Raw genomic sequence first — 21,814 nt, forward strand, 5'->3', positions numbered from 1 at the left:
ATAACTCATTACCCTCTACCTTTCACCTCTATTTCGCGTGCAGGGATGAACTTAACTCAGACGAGGCCGCGTGATAATCGCGCTCCACAAAGCCACTTTCATCGTTGACAAACAACAAACCGTTTAGAATGATCAATCAGCATGTATGGATTTGGGTCTTTCAGTAAACGATACTTACGACTGATAACATCCTAAAAAAAGTATGCGTAGATGTATGAGTTTCTATGACAGAAAAAAGACTAAAAGTCAACAACACGCTTCTTCTTTTCCAACCCTTTTCTGACATCATAGATCTGACCATGTTTTTGAGTTAGAAATTAGATTGATTTCGGCATGTTAAAAAATACATAGGAACAATCCAGACAAAACCCGAGCATAACTGAAATATATTCAACACACAAAATGAAAACATTGTTGATTAGTGTACTAGATTATTTAAAATACTATTTGCTTTACAGGATGTATCCTTCAGTCCGCAGTGGCCTCTGAACATCAGCTTAAAGCGGTTTTCAGTATGAGCGGAATAAAAGGTTACGTGATATTTTCGCCATCACAACATGAAGGCTCAACAAGTGTCACGGTTAACTTAACAGGCATTGACGAGACTCTAGCATGGCGCATTCATGAACTGCCTATGATCTACGACGGTAATGCGGCTATGAGCTGCAGTGGATCTGCATTGGGAGCTGTCTTCGATCCTAGAATGGCCATGGAAGCCGGAGACTACAACAGTTCGTGCAGTTTACAAAGTGCAGCAAGGTTTAGAGCATGCGCAATTGGAGACCTGACGGGATTACTTGGATATCTTGACCCTGATTCATCACAGCAAAATTTCACAAACCTAAGTTTGATCATTCCTATAAAAGGTCCACACAGCATCATGGGTAGGACACTTGTGTTATACAGCGGTGAAACACCCAAAGCATGCGCCCTCATTACTCCAACAAGGCCCATGTTAACAGCTGTAGCTGCTTTCAAGGCTCCTGTAGCGGGTGTTGTGTACTTGAGACAAGCAGATGTAAACTCGGACACTAATGTCTATGTCAATCTATTCTACGTCAATGACGCCACATCCGAAGAGGTATTTACTTGGAAAATTCAAGATTCAGCTTCTTGTGGAACGGTAAGCGCCACATTCAACCCTTATGGCACAGATAACAGCAACTGCAGCCAGATGATGCACAACAATTGTTCCATTGGCGATTTGACGTCCAAACATGGCAACATCACACTATCTATGGCGACGAAGAACCAATCCAAAACCAAGGCTGCCCTTATAGACTCCAACCTTCCCCTTAGTGGTGCTAAAGGTGTTATCGGTAAAGTAATTGCCTTGTTCTCCAGGAGTGACACGCTGAAGCCTTTCGCCTGCGCCAAAATCATGAAAGTGAAACCAAAGGTTGTCAGAGCTTCGTTCGATCCAAACATCCATGATGGTGTAGGAGGATATCTTAGGATTACTCAGCCGTCTCCTTTTGATCCTTCCATAACAGAAGTCAACCTTACTGGTCTAAGAAAAGAGTCCCAGGGATATCACGTGCACAACTATCCCAGTCCATGGCAGATGCAGTACACCGGTATGGAATCTTGTGCTGGAGGATACCTGGGTGGCCACTGGAATCCCTTTGGTATTAACACTAGTTCCAGTCCGCCTCCAGGAATTGGTATGTTTTACTTCGACTCATTCTATACTTCAGCATGCTTATCGCGGTAATTACCCGGCACCATATTGTGTTCACGTTACTAGATTCTTCAGCTATGTTTTAATAATAACTTTAGAATTTCAGTGTATTTCATTATTTACTCTATTGTTTGGTAACTGCCAAAATATTGCCTCCTTAAGGTTTACAACGTACCTTCTGTTTATGTCAGGTTTGTGTATTTTTGTAATAGACAATATCCTAACCACCCACAAAGCACACTCATCAATTTTCTTTCTCCACTAACCTAACTCCTAGGCACCAATGATGAATACGAGATCGGAGACCTGAGTGGAAAATACGGATCGCTATTAAACTTGACGAGTTACAAAGGAGAACACATTGACTTCAATCTGCCATTATTTGGGAAAAACAGCATCCACGGCCGTTCTATTGTAATCCACAAAATGAAGACGATGGGAGGCTTGAGATGGGTGTGTGCCGATGTGCGCCAGGTAATGGAAGGGGACAACATGTTTGCAATGAAAACAAAGATAACTTTCACAGGGCCTGCTCTTAAAGGATACATTCTATTGGTAAGTCATTTCTTCAAAAAATAATAAATATTTAAGAATCATTTTTTGCGGCTCTACACTCTCGTTTTCAGCAAGAGAATACGACGGCACTAGTATCCTAGTCTATCCTCCTATGTCTACAATAAAACTGCATGCTATCCAGGAACCAGTTCACCTGGAAAGAACAGCCAATCAGACATTTCACAAACGGTTCTTTCATTGAATGCTATGTCAGCCTATCATTTTTACAAATCTCGGTTTTATCCCAATAATAACAAGCACAACTTCCATTGCTTCCATTCAGATCCAATACAAGGAGAATGACAACACTATGATGCCAGAGGAAACCTCAATTTACGTTGATCTCAAATACGTTTCTAACTCCAGCCAAAAGGTATGTCTTGATACATACAGATATCATTTGATTCATTCGCTGATGAGTATTCACAATGCAACCAACTTATTTCCCTGATTTTCAAGAACAATGACTTGAAGGAATTTCAAATTGTAGCTGCAATGTTGAAATCTTATCAAGCCTCAGATTAACATGGCTGATTGTTTCTTTTACTAATCAGAGCCTGAATCACAAGTGGCACGTCCATGTAAAGCCTGAAGGGGGTGACACTTATGCAGCCATGGGTGAAAGGTGTAAAAGTTTGGGAGGACATTACAACCCTTATGAAGTAGATTTGAAAGTAAGTATATTTGTCAAAGACAGCATTTCTAAACAGTAGCATCTCAGATCAGAAGTTCACTTAATGGCTAAATAGCTCCCAAATCAGTACTCAAGTAACAAAGTATTTCCTTCTTCTTTCCCATTTTCCAGGGAACTTACAAGTCAACATGCTTCTCTAGTAATATGCTGAGGTGTGAAGTCGGCGACCTTTCCGGCAAACATGCGATGCTGAACGTTGGAACAGGACAGAGTTTCTACACCGATCCTGACCTTCCCTTATTTGGAGAAATGTCAGGTAAAAAACCATACTTTTCACAATTTAAAAAGAGACTTGGCTTTGAGTTATCAAACCAGCATGAGTCAAACCTGGCAAAATTCTATCGATTTTAGTTTTTCTGTTTCAGAAACTGAACAAATTAAAGCGTGAGAACGCGAAACTGGTTTTCCTTTAGAGTGCGCCTTCAACCTCTTTGCCTTCTGTCCGAAAAACTATATTCAATGAGGAACCCCTCAAATGACAAAAACGATCTCTTAACTAGTAAGGTCTATATTTCATTCATAGTTATTGGTCGTGGAGTTGTGGTACATGCAGAAGACGCTGGGGCTGCCCGCTTGGCTTGTGCTTCCATTACACCAGTTCCTTCGTTGTACATTGAGAAAACACTGAAGTACGTCAAGGGAGCTACATTTTCCAAGTAAGGCGAAAGTATGTATTGGGATTAAATACCAAACATCCTCAGCTCAGTGATATAAAATCAAAGCTTTTTTTTTTCTTTCCACGCATTTTCTTGAAAAACACATGATGAGTATGCACAGTAAAAACTAAGCGTTTCGACAAATAACACTTTATCACTTGCGAATCACGAAAGTGGTCTGGGTCAAAAGGTCATGGAGCGGTGAAAACTAGGGAAAAATAAATTAAATGACAAAATAAATATAAAGGTTAACTAAAGACTACGGACAAAAATTTACTCACATTGTGTACCATATGGAGTAGAAGAAGACGCTTTCCCGAACAATTTTAATGCAGCCTTCAAAGACACGTGTGAGAAACTCTGGCATTTTGGTCATGTGACCAAGAAACAGTATTATGTAAGAGGGCACAGGGTGTCCTAAAGCAAAACAACCTAAAAAACAACCACAACGTAACCAAAAAAAAAAGCCACATCCTAGTTTTAGACTAAACAACACAGACTTTGTCTCATTCAACAGGAAAGAAGTGAAATGAAAGGTTTCCTTTGCTTTTTCCTCAGAGTCACCTTCACAAAGACAATTAGCGCTGCACTTAAAATCCCATCATGGCGGTTGTTTTATATCCGAACAGAGGGCAGTGAAGTTCAAGACTGTGTCACAGTCAAATTTGGGATCATTGGAAATGGTAAGAACTTGAGTGAGACTTTTGACTGAATAGATTTCTCTGTTGCCTTTGAATTTCTTCTGAGTCCGTTCGTTCTTCTTACCTGTCATATTCTAAAGCATACATCATCCACTGCATGATACGTTTGCTACAGCTTGATCAACCCTTTTACACGCAATATCTCGCTTGTAATTTTCCTTACTGTCCGCAAAGCAATTCTTATGTTGTTAGTTCAGAGAATTTGGCATTGGATTAACTAGTAATCCCATTATTAATGATCTTAATTTTTATATTCTCAATACTTGTTTGCTTGATATTGTAAGAAGAAATTATCTCTTGATCACTCATGGGAGTTACAGGGTTAAAGATTGAGAAAGTGTTTACTAATAACCCTGGAGAGCTGGTTGTTCCTGAAAGATGCCTGAATGGAGAAAAGTTTAAAAGTTCATGTTTAAAACAATTAATAATCTCTCTTTTCTTCGTTAATTATAGAGAGACAGGTCAGTGAACCATCCCAAACTTTTGACTTCATTATGGAACGCTCTCCAGCAAAACTAGGAGAATTTCGGCCAACAAAGAGTTGCCATGTCCCCACAAGTAACCCTACAGGTAAGGAACATCAATGATTTGCCTTTAACTAAACCACTCAAGAAACTACTCTGATAAAGCATGGGGCCCCAGCTAGAAGGAAACACTGTTTGATCTTACAAGACAACCAAACACCAGATGCCCTTCTCTCACTTTATCGGCCAAAACCGAGGTTACCGCACTCATAATGTATAATAACGTTCTAAATGAGAATGTTTTCTCCAGAGTATCCCCCTCATCGTCTAATTGTACCCGCAACAATTCAGTCAGATTCTTTATCATCCCTCCTTGGTCCAACTGCTGTTTTATAACAGCTTTAACCTTCCCTTCTGATGAATCTGTCTCTTAATTAAGCTGTTTGCTGAATGATATAGAAATGTTGCAATGAGAAGTTAAATGCTAATACATTTTTGAAGTTAAAAGGTTACATATATATCATGGTTTGGATCTGCTTTTCAAATACTCTGTACATAGATCCAAGCATGAGGATTATGAAGGAGCCTAGGTAGTAGCAGAAAAGTCGCGGACCCAATATAATTATGCTTTTTTTTTTTAGTTTCTGATGGACTCACACCTACAACAAGTGGAACACCTATCAATGGCATGAAAATATTTCTAATGCTTGGCTTGATTTTACTGGCAGCACATGCAAATCTAAGAGCATGAATTTCAGTGAAGTACCATGATTACGGTATCTCCTATCCAAAGGTCACCACAACAATAAGACCATCCAGCTTCAGCTGGTGGGAAGAGGACAATTGTTATCAATCAAGCGATTAATCAAGCGACATGAAAGCCAATTACTTGAAATCGTTACAAACTAACCAGGTTGGGGAAGGCCAAGGCCGGGAGATGGAGATTGTGGTGCCGCTGTGAAAAAAATGAGAAAAAGAATTTATTGAGCCACGTCTGTTGCACCGAGCATTGAGTGGATGTTCGACATGAAAGCCAAATCACTCAATTGAACACAATTCAACGCGCTCTGTGCTAAGTTGTTCCTTCTGACCTGTTTGAGGTTATACGTGTTTCGGGTTTTTTCCACATCAAGGAAAAAATAAAAACTGAGGCGAAAATTTATCTTGGCGACCTGTAAAATCAAATGAATCTATTTGATTTATGGAAATCATTTTACCGCTGTGTTTATTGTAAAAGCAAATGTGTCTGTACGAGTGTACAGTTATCATGAAAAATGGAAATGCACAATGAAATCTTTTCCTTAATTATGAACCCATTTTCTCCACATAAAGTCATAATCTGATTAAACTTGTTCACACTGACCACTCACGATATTTTCCCAGTTGATTTTAACGTAGTCCGCCTCCCGGTTGGCTCAATTGATTTGAGCGCCGGATTGTATTGTGCGGGAGGTCGAGGGTTCGAGCCCCGGCCGGACCGATACTCATGGTCTTAAAATAAGCGAGGAGAATTTGCCACCTTTCTATAATCAAGAAATGGATAGATATTCTAGTCTTCTCGGATAAGGACGAATAAACCGTAGGCCCCGTCTCCTCCAGGGTTAGGGGTAGGTGACGTTAATTTCCCACGCACGAGATTACTGTGTGGTGGATGTCCTCCCCTGGGGTGGGATGGGTGGGTGTTGGCCCTGAAAAGCACCCATGGGGAGTGGTCAACTAACGTTTGTATGTATGTATGTCCGCTGACCACTACGTATGTATGCATGTATGTATGTATGTCCGCTGACCAGTAGTCATCCCTGTCACGTCAATTCTGTTGATGGAAAAATCCGATGGCGTATCCTAACTCGTGAGTGATTGATCCTTGCACACAGGGAGGATCCCTTTAACAATTTTAAAACCATATTCTGGTTTGAACATTTTACTTTTCTTCAAAACTTATCAGTCAGGGTTACAGAAGTTAATTCATAGTGTTGCGGGTAATTTCGTTGTTTCCGTAAATTGAGAGTTATGATCTTCAAACTGCAGTTCCTTCAAATATGAAGCAAGGAAGATTTCTGAGCATCACAAATAACTCTTTCTCACAAACTCAGTTAAACGTTTCAAACTCGGGCCTCGTAAGTTTCAATACCCAGGGCAACCTATTTTATTTTATTTTCTCCCTGAGAAAAAATCCCGTTTTGACGTCTCCATACCTTTCCCTCACATTTCTAGATTCTATCAATTAATTTCATATTGATTTCAGTAAATTTTTATGTCTATTTAGTACATGCTAAAACTCCGTAAAATCGAGTGAACTCAGTAGCTCCTCCGGCTACTTCGATGATCCAAAGCAAATCATGCACAGAGACTAACCAACAATCAGAGCTCTAAGCCGATCGGTTTGCAATAGTCCTTTTTAGAGTTGTGGACTTGGTGGCCAAGCCTTTGAACAGGAGTGAGGCTAAGGTTGACCCTGTTGTGATATAGACCTGTATCTAGTTAGCATGATAACAAAGAAATTTGCATTTGAAAAGCAGCAACATCTCTATCATAACAAGGTCACCCTTAGCATCACTCCTGTACAAAGGCTTGGCCACCAAGCCCACAACTGTAAAAAGGACTATTGAGATGCTCTGTGCTGAACCAGAAACCAGAAGTACTGATTTAATAACAGGAAATTAACCCTCTAACTCGCAAGATCTAATTGTTAATTCTCTCCTCTAGCTGCTACACATTTCCTTGTGAATTCCTCATGAGAATTTGGTGTTAGATAGCGATAACAAGTTCTACCTGATAAGTTTAAGTATTCTCATTACCTGTTTGCCTGATAAAGTATGGATATTATAGGGAGAAGTTTCGTGTTAATCACCTCTAGGAGTTAAAGGTTGAGATGATGAGCAACGAATGTAGAATGGCAAAAACAGACACTGTAGTTTTGATCCGAGTCTCAGTATGAGGGGCTGAAAGTCAGCGAGGCAGTCTTTTCGTAAATTTTTCATGAGCGAGAGTGTAGTAAGTGTTTCTGCTATGTGATACGCGGATGAACAATACATAAAATTGCTAAAGAGTTCCAATCCGACTTAACTGAACTAGGGGAAAAGGAAACTTATCACGATCTCCTTTCAATATTAAATAGACATGTTTAGAGGGATTTATGTAAATCGCAAACATCAGTTATATAATGTGAATACATGTTAATTACGCACACCTCTTTATAACTTACTCCGTGAACCGTCCAATGGAGAATTCCGGACGTCCACCAATGTGACCAACATAAGACCAGCAGCTATTGAAAGTAAAGACAACACCGTGAAATTACAATTTTAATTTACTGTTTATCCATTAAACGATACGTTCATTTACCTCAAGTTGTAAATACATACATACATACGTTACTTGACCACTCCCGGCATGGGGGCTTTTCAAGGCCAATTCCCACCCATCCCACCCCAGGGGAGGACATCCATTACACAGTAATCGCGTGCGTGGGAAATTATCGTCTCCTACCCCTAACCCTGCAGGAGACGGGGCCTACGGTTTATTCGTCCTTATCCGAGAAGACTAGAATATCTATCCATTTTTTGATTATAGAAAGGTAGCAAATTCTCCTCACTTATTTTAAGACCATGAGTATCGGTCCGGCCGGAGCTCAAACCCTCGACCTCCAGCACAACACAATCCGGCGCTCTAAGCAATTGAGCCAACCGGGAGGCGGTAAATAACTATATTTTGAAAACAAATATACTCAAACTGTCAAAAGTAGCGGTTATGCCTTGAGCTACTTTCGTAATGTTAATTTCACCCTCCACTTACCCAGTCTTGTAAACAAACTCGATGTATCCACTCTCTTGCCCTCTCTTTTTAAATTGGAGACAGGGAACATGAGTTTCCCAGTCCTTCATCGAGTTTCTGATCAGTTGCCTTCCTCTATCGTCTGTTTATTTTAAGGAAAAATGTAAACAAAGCCAAATATTAGAATGATTCATGTGTTAAATGAAGTAAAAGGCAACGAGAAGGACAAAAAGGTTTCGTCTACCATTCATTACCGCAAATGCAACCATGAGTACATGTATGAGGCTTTAGACTAGAGTCTGATGAGGGAAAAGTAAATGATCAGGTACCGATTTATGGATTTATTTCAAACGGTATCATTCCGTTTGGCCAGAGTTGACGTATATTCCTTATGGCGTATCTTGTTTGAGCTTCTTGGTTCCAGTCTGCTACCTTGTTCAAGGTTGGACGTGACAGCTTAAGAATGTGGACCTGTTGTTTAGTTAATGCCATGTCCCCCTCGTACAGTTCGGGTACATCATCTTTGTAGTCGGGTACTGAAAAATAAACATCAATGAGATGCTGCAGTTTTTTTTTAATAAGACACCCAAACTGATTTCCCTGAATTTTTAGTTAATTCACTGCAGCTCAAGTTTGCAACTTGTACTTAATGTTGGAAAACAAACAAACAAACTCCTCTACAGCTTGTGAGTGATGAAGAGAAACGCACTGAATAACTGAAAGTTGGGAGTGTACTACGAAGAAAAAAACTAAGGTTACTTCATTTAGATTGGAGAAGAGGTTAAATATTCGGGTGACTTGCTTATTTATTCAACCATTTGACCTTCTGGATTACAACAAGTAACCGTTATTGATGCGTTGGTCGGGTACTATTGGATATCGACCCATAGTTTGGTTCGATTTAATTTCGACTTAATCATTCTCTGTTATCGCTGAGGAAGATCTTTACGAAATTATTTAGCACATGTATGAACTTGACTGGGGAGATAAGGCCCTATCCGCACTAGCAGACAAACCAAAAATTTTGCGGACAAAATCAAAGGACAAATTTGTACTGACAAAATTTTGTCTCCTCTGTTGCATCCGCACTGAAAAAGGCGTTACTATTAAATCTGTCAAATTCGATTAACAGCCAAAAATAGCACTGATACTGTAATTCACTGTGATTTTATTTAATTTACCTTTTCCTTTCCCTTTGCCTTGAGTGGGCACTTCTGAATCTTGTGCCACATCTACTGTTTCATGGTGGGACTCATGAAATGGCGACCGGAAAATCACTCCACCGTTGTATCGTGCCCGGCTGCATCCAGCGCCTGACCTGCTCTCAAGACTGGCCGCTATAATTTGCCTATGGATCCAAACTCCAATTACCAGGATTCATCTTAAGTTGTTTGAAGTTGTAAAATCCGCGAGTTTCGCAACGAAAGACAATTACTGAAATCTTTTGGTAAACTAAACTTAGTTCAATTACCACACTGGTGGCGTACACGGCAAACAGATCGACATTTTAGCGCGGTTTTTGTTTATTTAGTCGATTTTGCCAAGGTTTTACCCGCGACAAATTTTGTCGGCGGTGCGTTTGAAAATTTGTCCGCTTCGGCCAAAATTTGTCAAGCCGCGACAAATCATCCGACATTTGTAAAGTGATGATAACAGAAAATTTGTTTAAATAAACTGAATTTTGTCGCTAGTGCGGATAGGCCCTAGGTCTACATATGTCTCCACATCTTCATTTTAAAGAGCATCATGATAGACGGTTTTGTCTGTTACATAAAGGAATTATCTGAGTGCTTTATTGCTAGTATCTATTTGAGCTTTAGGACTAAACCTTTTTTTTTTAGATAACCGTGGCACATTTACATTGTCGATTCTGATCACCGGGTCTAAGTAACTTATATTTTTCCGGCCACTAATCGGTTGTGGTTTACGATATAATTCGACAGCAATCCATGTTTTTTTCTGGCTTCCCCTATATGAAGTCTCCTTCGCAGCCGTTGTTTTGGCTCGTCACGCAACGCTCCCTCCCCTACCAACCATTGGTAGGGGAGGGAGCGTTGCGTGACGAGCCCAAACAACGGCTGCGAAGGAGACTACCCCGGATGAAGACTCTTTAAAAACCTACCAACCCCTAGAGACTCAACTTTCATTAAAGCGTGTATCACTCTCTTAAGATGTGGTTGCTGATTCACCTTTCTCAGTGCCGTACATTTGAACGTATGATAGATTGCCATGCCAGGAAATTGCCATGCATTGAAAGAATTGTACCATATTAACGAAAACGTTACTAAGGTAAGAAAACAGGAAAATATCTTATTTTTCAATAACGTGATCTAATTTTCTTTAGCCGGTATTCATGTACACTCTCAGTCAAACATTGTCGACTTTGTCGCATCCTTTTATGGATTTAAGGGGAGTTCCACGCAGGGGCTTATTTGTGACTAGCAAACGTCTCCCTTGAAGTTTAACGGGACATCTTTTCACAGTGGGGATTAAAGTTTTTTTGACTCATAGATGGTGGTTAGGTTGATCATCGCAGTAATGCAAAGGAATTTCGAAGATTTCCGCCGTTTTTTCGTGCTCCATTCAGATTGAAAAGGTCCTTGAGCACGATGAACGGCGGTCTTTCCGTGAGAATCTAAGATTACGAAGACCTGGATACCTGTACCCGCTCTGGTCGAAACCAAGTTACAGTTTGGTCGGCGGGAAAACATTATGCAAACAAAATAAACACACAAGGTTAAAAGGCTTGATTCCAAAAATTGAGAACAGCGATATGATTTGGTATTCATGGACATTAGATTTTTTAAAAAGCATTTACCTGCAACCGTCAAAACATTGAAACAACAGTGGAACCTTATATTTGGACAACTCTTTTCAGAGGACACCTAGGCGGACAAATAACTGCTTGATGGTTATAAGAATGAAGAAAGAGATAAACTACGGGTATTGTCTTGATATAGCGACCACAAAGAACTCAGAAATAATCAATAAGTGAAGTGACTTTTATTTCAGTCTTTTATTTATAGTTTTTTCCTCGCCATTTTTAGTCGTTTTCTTCATATTTTCCTTTAATGTCTGGTAGACACGTCTCTTCCGCTATGTTTTCCTTAAATTACGAACATGCTAGCTTTAAGCAAAGCTTTTTGTTTATAACTTTTACACACCTTAGGCTATTTGATCAATGACAGGTTCTCACGACCATTTGAATATAAAGAGAAAGGCTTATTTTGGCCATATTTTTTTAATGATCCTACTAAACTGAGGCCAACTTCTAAAAAAATATTAGGTAACCAACGGAAACGCAATAAAGGACTAAAGAATGTAAACACCGACGGACGCTATCACCTATATGTTGCAAATCATGGACCGAAATTAGAAACTCTTCAAAGCTTATTGGGGCAGACTCCAAAGGCTGTCAATATCACGTAGTGCTGGCAGAGTAAAAACCGCTTTTGAGAATCCCAGTGTTAATAATTCATAGAGCCCGTAAGACGAAGGAAACGTTACAAATCGAGGTCACTTTTAGACTTTTGATCAATATTTCTGACTGCATTAATTTTTGAGGTTTCTTAAACATGCTAAAATTGTCTTGTTCTTGTTTTTTTTTTTTGATGTATCATCAAAATACAAGAGATGCATAATCAAATATTCAAAAGAGGGGATTGTGGCTTTGCTCTCTCAGGTAAGAAGTTCCGTGTATTACTAAGGTAAACTCCCAACGAATCTGTAGTCTTTTATAGTAGTTTCTGTCTGTTGTAAGTCTTAGTTAAGCAACTAATGTTGTGTTTACGTAAAAATTTGGCTTTAATACTTCTCCAGTCGATCGTCATCACAGTAGAGTGAAAGTCTTTCGACGAATCACGCTATTCAATTACAGCGACAATCCGCAGAGCATACAAATGCATAAGATCATCGCTGTTGCAATTTAGAATGCATCACATTACTCAAACTATTACGTAAAACTAACGGAACATGCTAAAGAATATTTTTTCATTTTTACTAGTTCATCGTTTTGATGTTGTCGTAACTATGTTTTGATGTTGGACACATGAATTTTAATTTAACGCACAATAGTCGAGAACATAACAATTACAGGTTGACATGTTCAGGAAAGATGTTTGGTCAATGTATTATTTCAGCCGTCTCGTTTTCTTCAGTTTTAATTAAATCGAATTTGCTATTAAAATGATTCACTCTCGAAATGTTTCACACGTACATAAAATTTTCAGGGAGCAGAGACCAATGGAAAACTAGAATGATTATCAAGCATAACAATAGTTGTATTTCATCGTTAGAAAAACCGCACAGGTCTATCAAATTTTCGATTGAAAATTAATGGTCGTAACATGTGGTAGGGTTTAATCAATTCTCTGATAACATTTTCGTTGACTTCGTTATCCGGCCGCACGTTCGGTTTATTGAATAAAAACCTGTTATCTAAAATAGAGCAACTAAATAAGTATAATAAGCAAATCATACTAGTGTATTAGCCTGAAGCTATAGATCTTAAAACAGTCACAATGCTGGAACAAACTGGAATAAAATAACATGTAGCCAACGGCTATTCAGTGTTGACGTATATATATTTTTGTTTTATTCTAAACAGGCAGCCGTATTCCAAAGCAAGTATAGAATTTACTGAGTATCGTAAGCATCTATTTCTTTTGGGTCCAACCCAAATGAATGTTCGTCGGTCGCAACAAGCTAAACTCGTCAAGAAAGTGACACGGGTAGCCAAAGGAATCCTTGTGACTTCAGTCTTGTCTCTACTCCTCGTTTTGGTTCTGGTTACCCTTCCAAAGATTGAAAGTTCAAAATTTAAATTGGGATGCTGTATTGTCACGGCGACAAAGTTAATCACAACTCACGACAAGAGACTTCGATGCGACTGTATCAAACGGAACAGCAATTCAAAATGCACAATTTATTATCCTTGTTTGCAAGTTTATGTGTCCTTCAACCATCGATCAGAACATGATGCTTTAGCCGTGAAAGACCGTCGGCAAATTACTAGAGAGTGTTCTTATATACTTAGAGACTCCGAATGTGGAACAACTGAAGAAGTTGACAGAAATGTCAACGGTTTCCTTGAACGGTGGGGCTCGGTAAATTCCTCTTACAAATGTTATCATAACTCAAGGATTCAAGATCGGGTGATTTTAACAAACAATGCATTGGATACTGTCTTGGCTGTAACCTTGACTCTAATTTCTTCCGTTGGAGTAGCCATTGGTTTGGCTTTGTTTTGTTTGAAAAAACAGATTAGTTTGATAATATTGAAACGCGCCAGGAGACTCAGAAAAAATGAACAGTTGGATTCCCTTGCCCACGGTTCAGCGACTGATGACGAAATGGAATATTAAAGAGGCTAATGAGAGACAAAGCACAATGGTGTTTACGAGCTAGCAAGGCTCAGTGGTTGACGAAGGGAACCAGCTACACTCCTTGTAGTGCTCTCATCTCTCACAAACGTATGAATATGATGAGCAAAGTTGAACTTGAACTCATCTCTGTGATACTAATAAACTAAATCCAAGGTATCCAACGAAAAACGTCTTAAAAAGCCTAAAAATGCCAATATGGACAGACTCCATCAGCTGTTTCACGTCGTAGCAAATTACTGTTCGAAATTAGAAACTTCAAAACTTATTGTAGTAGACCTCAAGCTTTCAATGTCACCTCGTGTGTTGACGAGCCAGCATGCAAGTGTAGTTGAAAGGGAATTTATATGAAAATTGTAAGGGTACCTAAGACAAACTGAATGATTGGCTTCCCAATTCGGAGTCTTAACCCACCTTTTGCCAATTCTCCCTTATCATAACACAGGCAGAAACGAGTTTCCCTTAACTTGTTCGTTTTTACTCAGCAAACACTCTTCAAACCATGGTTTAGCTAGAATATAACTATCACAAAAAAACTATCCTCATGCTTTGTCTAAACTATAACTTCTCCCTGCATACAACAGATTATGTACGAATAGCCTGTTTGTCTGAACTTTTCAAGTTATATTCACAAGAAATACATCTTACTCCATTAGACGTGTCACCCAAACTGGTGAAAAGTACTTTTCCACTGGTCTTATTTTACCTTCGTGACAGGCGCTATTCTTTCATGCACTTTTCATTTGAGCGGAGGTAAGGGCTATACAAGTGTATTTTATAAGGACGATTTACCCTCTCTCTCTTACTGAGGTATAACTTGTCCTTAACACCCGCCTAAGATAGCTTGAAAAACAGAATGAACAATGCTTGTCTGTGTATTGGTCTTGTTCCCCTCCTGTTCGCATGAGAGCCGGCTTTGATACCTAGAAGTGTTTGACAAGTGGATGTAAAGCGTTTATCTGGGGTAAATGTTTCAACTGGCAAGGCCTATCAAAAATACAGTCCTGCTCTGTATGTACGTAGAATTTGACGCAGGAAGAATGGTCATAAATTGGTGATAATTTTTTTATTGAAATAGCAGTGAATATGACTTACGACATCTTGCAAACAAGACATCACTGACGAAGTCAAACGATGTTTTGCTATATTTTGTCCATATGTACGTAGAGCTTCACGCAGGAAGCATGGAAATGAATAATTGGTAGTTTTTTTTTATCAAAACAGCCATAAACTTACCAAACCTTGCATACAAAGCAGCATTAACGACGTCAGTCAATATTTTAAGTTTGATTTGTCTGTATCAATGTACGTAGAGCTTCACGCAGTAAGAATGGTAATAAATAACTAGTAATTTGTTTACTAAAATTGCCACCAACATACAACATCTTACAGCTTGGACATCATTGAAGACGTCAAACTCTGCTTGAGGTCAGCTTTTGCCTTATATTGTCATCATTCGTGAAATTGAAGTATCGGCATCTTTGTTCATTGTGAAAACGAACAACCACCTTACTTCCGTAATAGTACCCTTTCGCAATTCACGTCACGCGCCGCATGAAACAAAACTAAAAATTCAAACATTTAGAAGTCGTACAGCCGGTAGGATATCAATCGACCCCTTTCAAAGCCTACGGCCACTGTTAGATATTTACGAATGCAGAAATAGGATATAAATTTGTAGACACGAAGCTTATTAACCCGTAAATCCAAAGTTCGTAACTTGTAATCTTTGTGGGGGGTTTCAGTCGAATGCGGCACTTGAAATCAACGAGATACCCATAATATAAAACAAAATGACAGCTTTTTGTGTCGAGAGGCCAACTACGGTTTTAATTCCCGTCCCAAGCCTTATCAAATGTAGTCGGAAGTAAATCATAAGAGATGGGAGCACAATGATCCATCTCAAAAACATGTTACGCTTTTGAGCTCTGCCGGATGTTAAAACCTAATCATGATCGAAAGTTCGAGGTTACCGTGTTCTTCCTGTTTCCCGGCCCACGCACTGAAAAGAGATCATACAAAAAATAAACGTCAATGTTTTTATATTGCGCAAGAAGAATACAAATCAATTTTGAACCATTGACCCTGGATCAATTAATGGCTTTCAAACAACCCATTATGGGCAAAGGACTAGGATTGGGTAGGTTACCATTTAAGCAGATGAGTATCAGCGAAACATGTACGCCGTGTTTACCACTACATAATGATTTATCGGGGTGTAGAGGGTTACCAACCGTTACCGCCCAGCTGGGTCTAGGTATCTTTGAGGTTCAATGGACAAAGAAGTGTAAAAGAATAAATAATCAGAAGGCTGAGATTCGCAGACTCTAAAGCTCTTAAATAAAATTTGGACTGAACGGCGAAAACGTGCTTCACGGTGTATTTTATGAACAGAAATTGTTTGGTTGAAGGCATTTCAGGAAGAACTGAAGAAGCAAGATTAGTTCAAGTGATGTTTTCTTGCAAATAGAGATACCGTTTCATGGGGGGGGGGAGGGGGGATAAGGCTCCTTTTACTAACATGTCCATCTCTGACGCATGAATTTTTTCTGCTAAACAACACAATTAAAAACTAATTAGTTGATCAGACTTTGATCATACAAAATGCTGAAATACTAAATCTTCACAAATCAAAGCAAATCAACAGCAATTATAGAAACTGCGAGAAGTGCTCTGACATATGTAACTATGATAGTAACGATAACAGTAGCTGTAATAACATTAATGATTATTTTGAGCCCACGCACTTGTAGTAAACAACTACACTGTCTATACTACGCTGAGTCGTACATTTGCGTGCTTCATCGTGGCTCTAGTTTCACAAAATATGTCAATAATAAAAAAAAAACATTAACACACTCAGGGGATCCTTTTACGATTGACACCAAATTTAAGCTGAGAGTTATAATCTGGCTGAGTATTGAGCACCAGTCTATCTAAAGAACGTCAAGGTCACTGAGCGCAAGTCACGTTTTTTCCATCTTATTCTGTTATCATCATTAAGACATTGTAATATTGGCATCTTAGTCTGTTATTCAAAAGAGAACAACCTACTTTAATATCTACACTCTGCTGCAATTCAAGTACAACTGGAAGTAATTTACGAGAATTATCGACTTTAGAGAGACAGTCCACCAAACACGAGCATAGCTTCACAAGGATAGCAAGGCAACCAAACCGACTCTAACATTTTGTTACAGAAAATACCGTTGCATTAAAATTTTTAAGCATTTGTAGTCAGCATGCTAGCCGGTTGTTCAAAAGACTAACTTATGTAAAAGAGGAGACTTCTTTCGTGCCGACTTAGACGACAGTCGGAAATCCAAAAACGTGATCGCGTATTGACGTCAGTCAATATAACAATTCGTGAAGCGTATAATCTCATCATTTTATTTGATTTACGAGGCTTACATGTTTCATATGTATTTTTCTTTTGTCCATGATTTAAGGCACATTTGCCTCCCGCAAAAAATAGGAACAATTTATCCCTCTAGTTTCCTTGCCTCATTCAGTTATGCGAAATCGTTGCCGGTGATTTTCACAGAGTGGACCATATCCTGCTGACGTGATTGTACAATTTTGCCGAATTTCGTAAACTGATTAGATAACTCACTTAAGTAAGATTTCGTTCGGTGTTCGAGCTGCGAACATGGGCGCGGCCATGCAAACACCACAAAATTTTTTTCCGTATTCTAAAAGTAATTAAAACGGTGATGCTTACGTCGGGTAAACCGCATCCTAGCTATGCGGTTTTATAACGGATGTATTCAGAATAGTGACAAAGAGTAATTTATCCTTATCCATAAAATAGGAGAAAAAAATCCCTCGCCCAGACATTTACTTGGAAGTTAAATAAATGTTAGCCTAGAGTCAGGAACTTGATAGAAAGCATAAGTTGTCTGTATCATGACTTGTGTAGCCCCCGCACACGTTTGCAGAATACCACTGGAGAAAAATCCACGTACGAGGGCTAAACGCGATGCGCGAGCAGGGCCGGAAAAGCCGTAGGGTCCTGAGCGAGGTGCCAATTGACCGAGTTGGCTCTCTGTCGTGGAGAGTGGACCTCGCTGTAAGTGCTGCTCTCCCACCCAGTTAATATAAATAAAAAATGTTTATCTGGGTAGCAAATAACGAGGTTCGTTGATGTTTCGAGTGCACAAGGCTCCATAAGCACACAATCTTTCACGTTATTCATTGAGACGAGGTAGCAATAACTGGGAGTGAGAAGTTAATGCGTAACCATGGTTACACTGGCTCCTATGTTCATAACCGTCCTATTTTACACAGGTGAGCTTCTCCCTGTTAGCGTTAGTAACTGATTATAGATGAATACTGCTTTTTTTTTTCCATCAGAAGCATCCAAAATATAATCAGGTGATCTCTTGCTCATCGCCAACACAGCTAAACTCTTAAATTAGCCTCATGGATTTGATTGCGAAGATTTAACGGTCTCATTAATCAAACTCGTTCATACTTCTGTAGTAGGAAACCCTTAGAACCAAAGATAACTCACAGTAGTCTCTTTTTCGTGGCGGTTTACAGATACCCAGAATTAGTTAAAGAGCATGACATAAAGGCAAAAAAAAAAAAACGGAAAAAAAAAACGCAGAAGCATTTCAAGAGATGCAGACTGGCTATCAGAAAATGTTGGCAAAAAAATACACAATTGCCCACTTTTTGCTGAAATTAAAACTCAAAAGGGAAATCTTTTTCGGCTATTCAAACCTCTGTATTAAACTAAATAATCATTAGCCAAATTGGTGACAGGTATGTAACTAGACCAAGTTCAATTCTAAGAATTGAGTTTACTCACAATTAGTAAAATCTGTCAAGTAGTAGCCTAAATGTAATTCTAAAATGTCCGTGATTGAAATGATTGTGTTTCTAAGCAAGGAGAGATTCTAAATGGAAAGATTACGGCTATAGAGATTCCTTGGCATTCTCTTTTCATCACTAAAAGTGGATCGCTCGGTGCTATATCTAAATCGTCTGATCATCAAAGGTTGTGAATAGAAGCAATAAGTGGTCAAAATGTGATCACAACAACAAAAACGAGCCCTATGTACCTGGCTAATGGATTGTGCAAAATGCAAAACTGGCGCACCACAATATTTACTATCCTCGTTACAGGTTTTTGTATATGATAATTTTATTTATACACAAAAATAAATCGACAAATTACTCTGGACTCTTGTTCTCTAGAAATTTAAAACGTCGGCCTTTCATTGTTTGAATGGGGCACTCGTACTTTGGTTAAACGGGAGCATTTAAGTGTCACTCGTTCTCTCTGTCTCTCCATTTAAATTCTCTTGCTCACGAACCCTTTAACAGGAGCTTTCGTCATTTTTCGAGAAACGAAATGATAGCTCTCTTTCTCGATACAATATCTTCCTCTTTCAAGCCTTTCCATTTCTGTGACAAATTACAGCAAACGGCTCTGGAAAAAAAAAACAACATGACATTATTAATTTCTTTATTTGACACAACTCGATAATATTTTTAATTCATACATAGCTTCAGGCATAAATATGAAAGATAGCCTTGAAATTCAGTTTTTTAATGTTTAACATAGAGTTGGAGCACGTTTACTATCATGGTAAAAAATTAAATCGCCAACCTGCAGACCTGGCCCTACGAAACGCTTCATATTCACCCTTACTTCGCGTTGACGTAGCAAGAACTCTTGTCAACTTTCTAGGCTTGCTTGTGGTTCAAAGAGTGGCTTCAAGTAGGCCCGGTTAAGGGGAGGATCACGCGAACTCCCGAGGGACTTGTTTACTGCTGAGATAAAATTCAGTTGAACGCTCCTCAAACTGAAATAAAAGCCGTGTCTTTGGGAACTCACTCCTGGAATAGTGGTGTTTCGATGAATATTGATGGGCTTTTTCTAGAGACGGACTGATCTATTAGAAAAAAAAAAAGAAAAAAAGGAAAAGAAAAAGTTTCGATAAAAAACATTGAAACTGGAAAAATCTCTCTAATTGACAAAATGAATATGCTCCGAAATTAATTCTCTCATTTGCGTCAAGCCCTTCAAATGTCATAAATCGGCATTTCCAATTGGGTGATACTTTAAAAATTGGACCGCTTTCAATTCAAAGAAGCTGCAGGAAAGCGGAATTTGTTGAATAGGCTAATTAAACAGAAGTAAAAATAAAACATGATCTGTCGTTTGTTCATTGCCGGAGGCTTATTTGCCTATAGTTTTCGTGAATATTGGACTTTGCCCTGTTAGAGTTAAAAAACAAACCCTAAAACGTGATTTACTTGACAGTCTGTGTCTTTATTTTCCTTCGATTTTAACACTCATTTTTATATCCCTGGGCACTTTGCTACAAGATTAAGTGATTCTTTCACAATGCTTCAAATACTGAGCAAATATTTTAGTTCTGTAAAGTGCTTGAGTTAAGTCTGATAATGATACTGCTTAGTTGGTACAAATGGTTAGTCAGTCTTTTTTTTATCAAGTTTGCTGGGTAATTTATGCGGTTGCTTAAATCTCAAGGTTTTTGTCATATAAGAATGTTGAAACCCTATCAGATAACTATTCCATGGCGGTAGCTTATCACAGTTTTCACTATTTTCTTGGCTGAGTTGGAACGTGAACTGAAGCGTTACATTTGCGGTCATACTGACTCTCGTCTGCAATCTTGACGAAAAAGATTACTTCCTTAAGAAATGAAGGATGTCCATCTAAAGTCCATTAAAAGTCAATACGGGAAACTTTCAATCAGTATGTGCATTGTCATAGCTTTTTAAAGTTTTATACACGACACAGATTTCAATTCTCTCATTTCGTTTAGCTCAGCCCCCAGGGTCATTCATGCAGCACTCTATTTAGTGCACAAATAACGTGATCCGATTTTAGTCCACGTGAGATTTAATTAGACCAGTAGGAAAATCAGGTGAATTTCAAAATTTTCACTAACATTGTTACCTAAGATAGTTCTACCTTTATAAATCAGTGTATTTTACACAAACAAGAAGCAAATGTACATCTTTGATCTCCCCTAGAAGTTTCCAGGAATTTGCTGCATTTTCTTAGAAAACAATCAAACAACCACAAATTAATTTTTGAAGAACCAACATGACATAATCCAGTGCCAACTCAACTCACTTTTCTTCTTAGGGAGGATATAAAAACAATTGACAACCAAATCATTTTCTTCTCTACTCTATGCTAATATAGAGGCACCCTGTCGCTTCCTTCAGTAATTCTGCGAGCTGTTTAACGTTTTACTCTAAGAGAAAAAACCATTTGCGAAGTACCAACAAATAGTAAGAATTACTAGATTGCGTGTTTGTTTCTTCTTTGTTTTTTTCATCCCAAACGATATTGGAATGCAGAGCCTATTAATTTTGTTTCACTAACGTAATTCAGCTTCAGCATTGCCGGAAAAATAAATGCGCTAAAAAAAGCCGTATGACGTCACTGCTTTGACTGTCTTAAATGGTAATTTCCTTTTGTAAGAAAATTACCGCTCAGGGTAATAAATTTCTCAGCTTTGTTCGAACTGAAATAATGATTAGCAAACGACTCAAAAGTAGTGCACACTGTCATGTCAAAGGCAGTTCATTTGAGGAAGCAAAAGGTGATGAACCTGCAGACTAAGTTTGTAACTTCAATGTACCACAAACCCCTTTTGAGTTCAACTATGCCTTCTACACTGATAACGACGTATCTGATCCTACTTTTGTCCACTGGTGAGTGCACCTTATCATCAAATTTATTCTCCTTTTACACAATGGTGGACACGTTTTTTTTTTGTTTGATTTTTTCCAATTTTCCTCTGCTTTTCTGCGGTTATGCTGTCTCGGTAACCAGCGTGTTCTTGTCTCAACTTGTCCGGAAAGACACAAAAGACGGGAAGTTAGCAGAGCCTAGGGCGGAACGACAGAATATTCACC

At 38.8% G+C, this 21,814-nt stretch overlaps 2 protein-coding genes and 1 pseudogene across 6 annotated transcripts in view; 2 read left to right on the forward strand and 1 right to left on the reverse strand.

Annotated features, from left to right (window-relative positions):
• LOC148741820 (uncharacterized) overlaps positions 1 to 21,814 on the forward strand; it is a 36,861-nt gene that overhangs the window by 8,131 nt on the left and 6,916 nt on the right. For 2 of the 4 annotated variants that reach the window (XM_088746859.1, XM_088746861.1), the window contains exons 2-10: positions 459 to 1,664; positions 1,959 to 2,236; positions 2,520 to 2,609; positions 2,791 to 2,910; positions 3,042 to 3,186; positions 3,454 to 3,586; positions 4,145 to 4,269; positions 4,741 to 4,857; positions 5,393 to 6,120. The exons of 1 other annotated variant lie outside the window; for it this stretch is intronic. In XM_088746859.1, the coding sequence (XP_088602985.1) occupies positions 459 to 1,664; positions 1,959 to 2,236; positions 2,520 to 2,609; positions 2,791 to 2,910; positions 3,042 to 3,186; positions 3,454 to 3,586; positions 4,145 to 4,269; positions 4,741 to 4,857; positions 5,393 to 5,502 (2,324 nt within the window). In that variant the 3' untranslated portion in view covers positions 5,503 to 6,120. Of the gene's footprint in view, positions 1 to 458; positions 1,665 to 1,958; positions 2,237 to 2,519; positions 2,610 to 2,790; positions 2,911 to 3,041; positions 3,187 to 3,453; positions 3,587 to 4,144; positions 4,270 to 4,740; positions 4,858 to 5,392; positions 6,121 to 21,352; positions 21,611 to 21,814 lie in introns of those variants that run through there. One more of the 4 variants, XM_088746858.1, reaches the window with a different exon arrangement.
• LOC148741822 (nematocyst expressed protein 6-like) lies at positions 5,657 to 9,757 on the reverse strand (annotated as a pseudogene).
• On the forward strand, positions 11,844 to 15,288 carry LOC148741823 (uncharacterized). Of its 2 annotated transcripts, XM_088746857.1 has the most exons (3): positions 11,844 to 12,040; positions 12,157 to 12,207; positions 13,132 to 15,288. In XM_088746857.1, exon 3 carries the CDS (start codon positions 13,205 to 13,207, stop codon positions 13,886 to 13,888), a length of 684 nt encoding a protein of 227 aa, XP_088602983.1. In that variant the 5' UTR covers positions 11,844 to 12,040; positions 12,157 to 12,207; positions 13,132 to 13,204; the 3' UTR covers positions 13,889 to 15,288. The 2 variants fall into 2 exon arrangements, with proteins under 2 accessions (XP_088602983.1, XP_088602982.1); XM_088746856.1 differs by having other exon boundaries at positions 11,844 to 12,207.

Source organism: Stylophora pistillata, chromosome 1 (genome assembly GCF_964205215.1).
Source record: "Stylophora pistillata chromosome 1, jaStyPist1.2, whole genome shotgun sequence".
Lineage (NCBI taxonomy): Eukaryota > Metazoa > Cnidaria > Anthozoa > Scleractinia > Pocilloporidae > Stylophora > Stylophora pistillata.